Raw genomic sequence first — 12,089 nt, forward strand, 5'->3', positions numbered from 1 at the left:
TAGAATATTGATATTATAGCCAATTACGACGCTGACAGTAATTAAAACAATGGCTGATGATAGAGAGAGATGGAAAAAACTCCACCGACAAGAAAGATGTCCTTAAATGTTGAATTAAAAATGAAAAGAAATCTGTAGCCTGCGGCGACCCCAATCAGATTAAATTAGTTTTTCTTCTTGTTAAAAAATATGTAGACAAATATTATTTAAATGTTGTAGCCTCTTAGATAGGCTAGCAATTTCCTAGTACTACACTGTACTTATATTATTTCAGTTGGATGAACAACTGAACATATATGTCACGTGATATGGAAAAAATGGCACCTGAAAGGATGTAATTGCTATTTTCTGTGTCCAACGTGCCATACCTACTACAAACGTATTATACGTTCGTAGTATGGCACTTTCTTTAGGAGATTATAATTATAATTTTCTAAAGAAAGTGCCATAATTATGGACAAAATGATTTTTTAAGCAAGATATGTAATGTGCATATTGATAAATAAACTCATTCAGTTACTTTTTATATTATTGAGATTTAAATACCTATTAAAGTTATACAGGTAAAACCCTTACATAATATGTCGATAATAACGTCGTCACTGATTAATTAGTGGTAAGAATATTCAAGATAAAAAATAAACAAAATATTTATTAAATTGGATTTATTATCATATTGTCAGAAATACATGTAATTCCCTTTTTTCAGATAAAGGTTATGGTATGGTATGTTGTTACAGAAATCTATTAGCGTATAATATCAAAAGCGAAACGTATTCGATTTATTTTCATTTAATGTGATTTATACATATTCGAGTCTGGTAAATTTGATTGCCTTTTTTAAAATCCATTCAATATATTGGGGTTGTAGAAAAACTGTGAAAGCAAAACCTGCAAAGTTGCCGAATTATAAAAAGAAAAAATATACGAATAAAAATCGTCCAAGACAAATTGAACCTCAATTCAAATAATGTAAAAAAGTAATTCATCAAACCTTTAAATTTAGCATAATTTCCATATATAAGTTTTTGATGTTACAAGTTTTACTTAATACTTATTTTAACGGCTCCTTCCCGTTGGTCCCAAAATATACCAAAAATAGATTTCATAACATTTCCAAACAAAATGTACGATCCATCTATCTGACCGCTGAAACAGCAACTACGACATTTCTCCTTTTATTTCTATTTAATTTAACAATTCTATAGCTAAACTTATGGCGCTCATGAAAATCTAAATCATTCCGAATCACATTCACTACATCGGGCTGCACTATCAACTTTTCTTTCACTTTTATCCAGCGGTCGTTTTTCCAATCATACTTCTTTCCCATTTCTAATAAAAGTTCCTCGAATTTTGGCCACTTAGGTCCTAATCTATTATTATTGTTATCTATAAATGATACGAACTTATTAAGTGATGTTTTGTTTACAGCGATATCACCATTCAAGGTTTTCAAAGAAATATTATTGTTTTCTCCAGAACTCGTGTATTTTCCCTGAAATATTATCTTGTCTTGCTTGTTCACATTCTTTGTCAGAAAATCACGGTTCAATGTGTTTTGTACATATTTGTTGTTTATTCTGTTCTTGCTATCAATTTTTAGCCCCTCTTCAGGGTATTCATCGTAAAAGTATTCTATTTCTTGCTCGATTTCATCTGAAAAAATAAAATCAATTAATATTCTTGGACAGGAATAACAAATATAAATTAACAATAGAGTATTTATATTAAACAGATGGTTATAATTGGGCCATGTTATAGCAAGTTTTAATAAAGGAGTAAAAATGAGTAATTATTACGGGTTGTGTAATAAAAACAAGAGAATCTGCGAATTGAAATTCTTAATTAGTATATGTCGGTTTTGTTACTTATTCAAATAGAACTATATTATTTTTCATGGTTGGTTTTGACACTTGAGATTAGCCAATAATGGATATGGGTATGTAATTTCTCCATGTTTTTTGTGTTCCCGCTACTCGTAATAATCGACCAATGATAATTTGCCATATGCGGCTGTCTGTATGACGTCAACCCTCTTTGGCGATGATAATTATTTCAAAATCTCAGTTTTTTTTTATCGTCATCACGAAAAACCTTATTAAGTAATAATTTATTTTTCCAAATTTTCTCTTTCAGTAAAGCTGAATATGTAAAATTAAGACTTTTCTTGACTAACGAGAAGTGTCTTACCAGCCATTTTTCTGAATACTTCAATGTCGTGTCGCAACTTTTCCTCATCTTTTTTCTTCCAACGTCCATCGCCCTGATCTAAAAAATAAAATATCAACTAAATAAAATAAAAAAGAAACTCTCCATTTCCATCGACAAATAATTTGAATAAATCCTATAAAACTGAACATCACAGAAATTCGCTAATGTTATAAATGCGATAGTTTGGATGTGAACTTCATGCTCGATTACGTAAATATTTCAGGATGGATTTCAATTAAATTTTGTAAACGAATAGAAGATGATCTGGAACACACTTTAATAACAAATTCCACCGGAGCGCAGATTAGTGAATAAGTTTCTTATTTTCACATTTCACATTCACAATTAAATTTTCATAATTTCTGTTCAAATATATTTATTTTTAAATCATTATATATATTTAAAAATGTGAGCTTACATACCAATACAAACAGTCAGTACTATAAAATAGTAGACACAATGCATTAAATTTCTCGCCATTGATTCACCTGAAACAATCAATACACCATTTAATTTTTATGAGTATTTGGTAGCCCTCATGGAATTAGTGTAGCCCTACACACTATACCGCCAAATTATAAATCCCCTTTTGCACTTTTAAATACGATCTTTTTTATACTGCACAAAAGCTGTTACGAATGAGAAAACTGAGTGGGTATCCATAACAGTGTCAATAATGACAAAAAATTTAACCTAATACAAATTGCGGACTTGGTATGGAAAGTGGAAATTTTCAGTTCTTATTTCACTGATTATTTGTTTTGGAAGTTGATGTATTCCATGTAATTTTTAAAAAAATGTGCAGTGAATAAAATATTACCTTGAGACCCGATTCTCATGCAAACGAAGTTCATTTAATCAATTTTCTCCAATTTTGTTTCGATGGTTTCTACCAAATTTATAAACGAAAAAGTTTGATCGAGGCAATCACTCCAACTTTTGACGCTGATTTTTTTTATGCAGAAGCAATGTTAGACCTACAGGAAAAATCGTAGAATACTGATGAAGTTCGTTCTTTGCGTGAGGATCGGGCCCCTGTATTATGTTGCACTAAATCCCATTAACTACTTTAATGATAGACTCTGGGAGTAAAAGAAAAACATAGGTCTGTCTGTATAATAACTGTTCTTTCCTCATGCAGATGATAGAAATCACTTAAGTATAAACTGGACATTCTTCTCATAGATAGGAAAAAGTCTAGCAACCTATCTCATTTCCACCAATCAGCCCGCTTTACAAAATTAAACTTCGCGTTCAACTTTTGCTACTGGTTTTGTGGAGGGTGGTGTTACGGTGGTGGTCAAGTAGATTAGGCCGTCCGTCTCTGATCAAAAGGTCCCAGATTCGAATCCTACTCGTGCTACCTACCACATGCTTCCAGTGAAGGAAAACATCGTAAAGAAACTTGCATGCACATTGTTTGACAATTTAAGTTCACTAGTGTATACGTTTGACAGTTTAAGTTCACTTACATACGCATATGCGGCGGCTTGGCAATTACGCGCAGTATTGAAAGTTTAAAAAATGTGACACCAGTGTTAGCAATAAACAATTTATTAATCTCCAATTATTTTATAAGTGGTACTTATAACAAATCCAATCTTCGTAGGTTCTCTATATCTTTTCTATCTTCAATGGATAAGCAAACTTTTAAAATGATCGTAAAACTGAACTAACTCCGTACCGTTCAGGTTATAGAAGAACTGGTTTTATCTGGACATCTTTTTCATATATTAATAATCATCCTAATCCCAATTAATATTATAAATTCAAGTTTTGTTTGTTACCTCTTCACGCTCTATCTGCTCTATCTGCGCAAACAATATTCTTGAAATTATGCATACATATGTAGTTTGAGAAGGACTTACATTACGGAAAAAATGATGTTTTTATGGGGAATTCAGGCGTGGATAGCTGAGGGCAAAATATAGTGTTATTATAGTTCAGAACATAGCCTTATATATAAAATAATATACATTAATTATTTGTATAAATAAATCTAAATATATTAGGACAAATCAAACAGATTGTGCTAGCCCCAAAGTAAGTTCGAGACTTGAGTTATGGGATACTAACTCAACGATACTATATTTTATAACAAATACATATATAGATAAACATCCAAGACCCGGGCCAATCAGAAAAAGATCATTTTCCATCATGACCCGACCGGGGATTGAACCCGGGACCTCTCGGTTCAGTGGCAAGAACCTTACCACTGCGCCACCGAGGATTCGTCAAAATATAAATAAATAAATAAAAATAAGTATATTGAGTTTACTTTAAGATTGAGGTAACTTTTGGATTGAAATAACTGGAGGTTTGCTGGATATAGGTACATAGGTAAATACACATAAATGAATAACCAATATGTTAAGTTTATTATTTATACTTTAAATTGATTATTTATTTCAGTAGGTACACTTATTTTGTCTTATAATACCTACTTTCGATTTCTATGGAGCGCGTAATTGATTTTCTTCACCTAATATTGTTGAGGAAAATACGGGAATCCATTAAAAAGAAATGTATTATTTACTCTCTTATTTAAAATTCACGTCATAAACGTGTAGATGCTCAAGGTATTTTTTTATAGAATCTTTGTATACCAACCAAGCTTGCGAAATATGCAAAATTTAGATTCCTGTCTGTCTATGTCATCTTATAATCTAACTTTTGAAAATTAAAACAAGTCGGAAGGGCGTTATTAAACAGGCTTCAATACTATCACTTCTAAAGTGCTTGTAGAAACGAGTATCGATGTCTTCTTCAAAAACATGCTTAAAGATAAACTAAATTAAATATGTATATTACAAATATATAGCCTATCAAGCGCATTGCCCAAAACATACTAAAAAGTTTTTTATTTGAACTACAAATGTAATACAAAATAAAGCTATTGCTGTAACTTTTTAACTGGTAACAATACGAATTCTGTTTTTGTCCAAAACAAATCCTCAAAAAAATTGTAATGAAAAGCAAAGTGAAAATCATTTTACCAAGCAGTGAGTTTTCTGCCATAAACGTTATTTTTCGTATAACTTATTATACAGTCTGACCCTTTTTTCATTCCAGAATTGTATTTACAAAAATATTTTCTCACTCAGACAGTACACATTCCGGGGAATTAACGGCGGCGTCTGTTAAAATTAGATTTATTTTTTTCTCTTTCACGCTCAGCTCCGAGGTGAACGGTGGTGACTTTTTAATTTGTTCCTTTTTTTCTGAAGCCCTTTTCCTGTTATTAAAAAATATATTTCTCCTAATGGCTCTCAAATATTATACACCTGCGTTACTCGTGGATGAAATCGTTGGGGAAGAACCAAATGAGGCTCCATTATGTTCATGTGATTTTTTACTTTCATTTAGAGATTTTCTGGCTTCGGAATAAATATAGAATGCTTTCCTGTATTTTTGTTGAACGAATCTTTGATGACTAAACAGAACAGTGATCTGAACAACAGAAATAGGTTTTGCAAATTCTTATTAAATTAATTCAATGTTCACATCACCAAAAACCACTACCTTAGATGTAGGTACTATGTTTTATATTTGGTAAAAACAATAAAATGTTAATAGAATAAAAAATATATATTTAGTTATCATTATAAAAGAAAGTAAATGTGTTAATAGTAGATGGATAAAAATGTATGATTTGATGAACGTCGTATTGTCTAGGCTAATCTAAAAACATGAAGGTGACTTTATTATATATATATATTATGTTCTGTGTATTCCGATGAGTAAATGTATATACCATTAATCAACATTGCGGATGGTAAAGGACTGATGGACATAATATTTCCTAACCATGTGATGCATTTAAAAGAATTATAAAAAATAGACACCTTGATCAAAAAAAAACATAGATTTAATAAAAAAACAAAAACCAAAAATAATTTAGCTAAAATACTATGCGGAAAGTAACGGTTTTCCACATTACAATACCATTTAGAACATTGATAAATACGACCACAGCATGGACATTATTGTAATTGATGGATTTTTAAACATAACGTTTCCATTTCGATGTATTGCAATAAATTATTCACATTGCTTCTAGAAAAGGTGAGACGTGGTGAAGGAAAATCAGGTTTCTTAAAAATATTAGGTACATTGTAGTTTACGTATAATATTTAAAAAGTTACCAAAACTATTTTTAATATTTTCTATACCTGAATTACTTACTACATTCAAACAGTTACTAAAATAAATAATATTCACCTAAATATTCTAAATATCGAACCGAAGTCCATTCCAAACTTTAAGAAATAACACAAATAAAACACCAACCAACCTCTATTTACAGACGTCGAAACTTCCAAACGAGAACAAATTTTAAATCAACTTGTCGTGTGCCTATTGGAAACTCTCGAAATTAGCCAACTAGGAATCACAAAACTTTCTTTGCCCGTCACGAATTTGTGCTCCACAAATTGAAAAACGTACGTCCTCCCTGGATACGAACTTCAGACTGAAACATCCAGTCTGTTAGAGTATACATTCGCCACCCTTTACCCCCTATACCTCAGTTCATTTCGCTTTGTACAATTTCCATTGCTGCTTTTACAACATCGAAATATGATGAGTTTTAATTGCGATATCGACGAACAGCGTGTGATATGTGAAATTGTGGAATCACTTTTATCTGTAGATGTTATAGTAAAGGTTCCGTCTTGGTTTCCCGACCACCCTAGTCTCTTTAGCCACCATTCTGAGTATTGCATGTCTGCAGGTAGGGTATTCAATCAAATGGACTTTCGAGTCTATAGAAATCACCTGCGAACAGTCATTTATATTACAGAGTTAATTACTCGTTGATGCAGGCTATCCATTGTAAGTTGAGGTTTGGATTGAATGGGTTATTATTCCAAAAGAAACAAAATATTATAAGGTTTTAGAAATTGTTTTATATTGTTATTGGCCTTTACTACAATATACATGCTAAAAAGTATTTTAGATAAATCTGTCTATCTAACTAAAATACTTTGTTTTATTCTAAATTATGAAAATGCAGGTGGCAACACGCGAGGATGAGACAAACAGTATTCTTATGAGTGCGTTATATTTTCATGTATGTATTGTTCTTATATTATCAATTCCCACACGACACAATCATTCTGAGATATCCTATAGTTATTCAATTGTTTTTATTATCTCCAGGATCAAAGGGTTAATTCATTTTTCTGTCCAAAATCTAAGCATCTCATCTAAGCATAATTTTCCCGGTTGAACTTTGGAGCCCAGGGTCGCTTACCCACATTTTAACCAAATATGACCAACTGCTAAATTTTACCGGAGATAAATATGACGCATGTGTGTACCATGTTTAGACGAAGACCGGCTGCACCTAGGATTAGCCGAGCTGATATAGGCTAAATCTAAGACTAGTCGAACCCAAGCAGGCTACTCATACGAGTACGTCTAGCCGGCTAAACACAGAAGTAGCCGCACTTCGAGGTTTAGCCGTAACAACACATTCTTGACCAAAATATTACTCGTTTATTGCAGAATGATAAATATTCATTAGCAACCCTTAATCTCATCAGAGCCTTTATTAAGACCGCATCCGGGTGGCTGGAGGGATGAAATCATTACAACGGTTGTCGTTTACAAAAATGGCTATTACAGTTACCCTTCTCAAATGATATAATATAAGCTCCGCTTTGTCTTTGAAATTCTTTGTCGTAACTCTCCTCAGGCCCGTCAACTTTTGTTATCTTACAAAAATACAGAGATTTGGTATCTTCAAAGGAATTTCTGAGATCATTATCTATATTTTCATCAATATTTTATGCTATTTATTTGGATCGAATCACAACACACATGGTAAAACATTTCATTATAAGTGAGGAGAATTAAAGATTATTAAAGAAAAGGTAAAACATTATTAAAGAATCCTTAAAGATGTTATTAAAGAAAAGGTAAAACATACTTTATGCTAAAGTATGTTTTGTCATTGTCAAGTATTGTAAAGTCAAAAATGCATGCAAAAATGTATGCTTTAACTTTTTTGATGGATAATAATGTAAACTTTGTGATTTATTGACGTAACATTGATTTATCGAATTTCCAACTGCAGTATGCTAGTATTTTAATTCGATGCATAGATACCTATCGGATCTTGGGCTCCGACGCTCAACGGCCTCGGAAGAAACGGGAAACCGCTCAGTTGAGTATGAGACAGAGAGGCATAGATAATTTTAAGTATTAAGTTTGCTATTGACTGTACAACCAAGGCAATTTGATAAACTCGCCTCCTATCAATAAACTCAATATTCCTGCCGTGATATCCTCCTATTGCCATAGACAATTTGCTCCCTTTGACTGGGCCGATGTATCCAAACCAGTGGACAATGTCTATTATACATGTGCTGATATCCGTGCGGTCCCTTCCTATTTCGTTATCAACAGATGTCAAAGTCACTACCTATACTTTACATGACTTCACATAAAATTTGTCATACAAAATGTGGGGTTAAAGTTTTTCATAGTATTTGTGTTTTTTATTTTCATACTTAGTAAAAATATAAAAAATTTGCCCACACTCACCATTTTAGCAGCTTTTTTACCTTAACCTTGGTAACGTGGAAAACTTTGATTTCGCCTTTGCAACTTTGATTTATACAAAACCCACAAAATTCACGCGCCATGCGCCATTTTAATATTCAAACAGAAAATTGAATCAACATTTTATTTTTGTACTTACTAACTTTGCTTGCAAGAATTTTTCGCGATACAGTTTGCTGAAATTAGACGTATTCAGTACTTAGATATTTCGGTTTTTTTATTGTGGAAATTAGAAGCACTCATACAAACTACGGAATGCTTATTCATTAATGTTTAAGTTGCAAACAACAACAAAATAACAAAATCTAGAGATCACCACACAAAACAGAGACATTAATCATACTTATAACTAATTCACCTCTTTTTACGTCAAGGTGGTACTGTGGTTTTACCACAGTCTAAAGAAACCCTGTGTCATTGGGCTTAGCCAAAGGCTATTTTCGTAAATCGTTAATCAGTTGCCGGAGCGGAAAACTGATAAGGCACACCTTTCGCCAATTAACTTAATGTGATTCTTTTTCCCCGGCTGGCCACTTGCCCATTCCAGCAGCGGGTGCGAGCCACATATGTCACGGCCATTATCGACTAGTATCTATCCTTTAATAGCCTGTCTGCGTCTATTCACTACATTTGTTATGATGTTCTATGTCATAACTTACTTTTCCCCGAGAACTGCAAAGTATGCACATAAAAATAAAGATATGCACATAAGTTTATTACCTATCGAAAAAGTTAGAAAAAAACAGAACAAAGTAATGCAATATGTAAAACTGGTTGAACATATAAATTTTCAGCTTTTTACAATTTCAATATTATTTCAGAAAAAATAAATCAGGACTCGGTTATGTACCCAAAACGATCTACAATTTTGTCTGTGCATTCTTCTGTGACAATCAGCAATGGCAGGCGATAAACGCACTACTTTTTAAGATTAAAGAAAATACGTATTCTTATTTTAAAACAAGCTACAGATACTGCCACGTAGCGCTATTTGTGGAGTTTAAATTAAAATACAGACCACGTTTCTAAAGCGTATAAATCTTGCATTTCATCTGCAATATATTTGAAGTCAATGAATGAGCTGTTAGTAGGAATAAATCTAATTTTGTACCATATATTTCTGAATAGATTTTGCTGCTTATTTCTGTAATTAAGTTTACGACTGAACGTAGATCTTATTTACTTAAAATATAAGACAGACTATTTGTTGGGTCCCTGTGAAATTGTCATAACACATTAACGAGATTTAGATTGTCACATAATTAAACGTCTTTATCCTACATACGCTGTAATGTAAATGGGAATCCACTTCAAGAAAGTTTTAGTTGGAAATAAAACAATCTAATATTTGGATTAAGCGTGCAGCGAGATAAATATGATCTACTGCCTTATTTTCCACGGTCCGCTTTAGTTTTATCGTCTGGATAAGTACATCCGACAACTTTATGGTTGCGAATAGAACATAAATAATACTGTTCCATACGAACTAAATGTTAGTCGAAATTTCGACCGTACCTAAATGCAAAAGATATTTAGCCGCCACTTTTATGTATCTACTACAGTATTTAGGTACCTAGGTGTATTTACCATGGATTCCGTATTTGAGTCCGAAACATTTTTTCATCGCCAATTGATGTTTCAAATCATATAGGTACTGCAATGTGTTATTGATACGAATGTTCACAATTGTTTGCTAATTTATTCCGGCGCCTTTATTACATCGACAACTTTTCTTCGCCTAATATCTTCAACTACTCATTCTTTGATGCTTTGTCAGTAAAACGATTTATAGACATACATATACATCAAATTTTGTAGCAAATTTAGATCTTATCTATGCGCCCTAAAATTGAAACTAATCTAGTAAGTTATACTAAGAGAAAATCAATAAAAACAGTTACTATTCTTGATAATATTTAGTCACCCTTATTAATGTATTTTATCTCATAAAAATATTTTTCAAATCGGCCCCATTTAGTCCCTTTTCAGAGTTAAATAAGAAAAGGACGGGACTGCACTGCACTTGTACAAAATAAATCGAAGTATCAACGAGAAAGATATTTCGGACTCTATAAGAAACCTACTTACCACAGTAGCAGGTCTCTACTGGTGATATAGGTAGGTACCGTATACCTGCTCTAAGGGGCTATAATCTAAAGGGAATTACGTGATAAAATGCTTTGTACTATTTGACCGGTAGCTTTTAGAAAATGTCGAAAATTTAATTAAAGTCCGTCCAGCAAATTCGTGAAATGCTTACAAATATTCATGGAACATTGTCAACTTTGTATTAATCCTTTGGCAATAGCGCCAATATTTTTTTTCTATTTTAGATTTGAAATTCGAAAATTTTATTGCGTATAACCTGCGAGTCACCTGCGATTAAATACTTCATGGAAATAGGCTAGATCTAGATAAATAGGTATGTAATCTACCTAAAGTATTTTCCAAAGCTGCCGCGAGAAGAATTGTGTTTGTACAGACTATTTTACTTCTGTCTTTTCGCGATAAAAGAAAATAATGTTTTGAGAAAATAGTGTTCTCTTTTTTAATGGTGTTGAAGTAAAACTTAAGTTCTGAATACTTAAATTTATCTCCGCTATTCACAAAAAAATTGAAGTATGTTTTGTCACGATCGCACTTTATAATAGGTATTTGAAATTGACAAAAGAGACAAAATATGTAATAATGTATTAATATACGCTTATTCTTATAACAGAGTTTATCTTTTTTACACATTCTTTTTATTTACTGGGAAGATTGTATCTAAGTTTTGGTAATATTTTGTTTTTATAATCTTATGCTAATTGAGGGACATTATAAGTTTTATGTTTTTATGATACAGTTTTTTTTTGTTTGACGAAGATGACAAAATCCATTTCATAACGAGTTTCAGGATCAATACTATTACCCTTCAAAAGCTTGACACAGTAATAAAAGTGTCAATTTATTAGTAGGTACCCTCATCAAACTGCTCATAAACTTTAGGACTTTATCATGGAGCACTTTATAAATTATTGACATTGTATGTATATAACTAAGTAGGCATTTAATTCATACAAATTTGTTATATATTTTTTTGTTTTGTTGCTTATTCAAATTGTACTAAGACCTTACTCACTAATGTGATCTGAGAAAAATTAAAAAAAAACTTCAGACAAATTACTAAGTATTTGAAGATTTCCACCATTACACCATCACCACATACATAAACAAGGTATTCAAGTATGTACAGTACTCGTATATACCTACATCATATGACTAAAATCTATGCTCACTGTATAAATACTGTAATAACCATTAAA

General features: G+C 31.9%; 1 protein-coding gene across 4 annotated transcripts in view; it reads right to left on the reverse strand.

Moving 5' to 3' along the window:
- Positions 1-664: 664 nt before the first annotated feature.
- The window catches only part of LOC128673488 (uncharacterized), a 42,396-nt gene continuing 30,971 nt past the window's right edge, over positions 665-12,089 (reverse strand). For 2 of the 4 annotated variants that reach the window (XM_053751361.1, XM_053751358.2), the window contains exons 2-4: positions 2,637-2,702; positions 2,194-2,271; positions 665-1,659 (exon numbers count right to left, since the gene is read on the reverse strand). In XM_053751361.1, the coding sequence (XP_053607336.1) occupies positions 1,139-1,659; positions 2,194-2,271; positions 2,637-2,694 (657 nt within the window). In that variant the 5' untranslated portion in view covers positions 2,695-2,702 and the 3' untranslated portion in view covers positions 665-1,138. Of the gene's footprint in view, positions 1,660-2,193; positions 2,272-2,636; positions 2,703-4,082; positions 4,129-6,511; positions 6,700-12,089 lie in introns of those variants that run through there. The other 2 variants (XM_053751360.2, XM_053751357.2) reach the window with 2 other exon arrangements.

The sequence above is a fragment of the Plodia interpunctella genome, chromosome 11 (assembly GCF_027563975.2).
Source record: "Plodia interpunctella isolate USDA-ARS_2022_Savannah chromosome 11, ilPloInte3.2, whole genome shotgun sequence".
Classification (NCBI taxonomy): Eukaryota; Metazoa; Arthropoda; class Insecta; order Lepidoptera; family Pyralidae; genus Plodia; species Plodia interpunctella.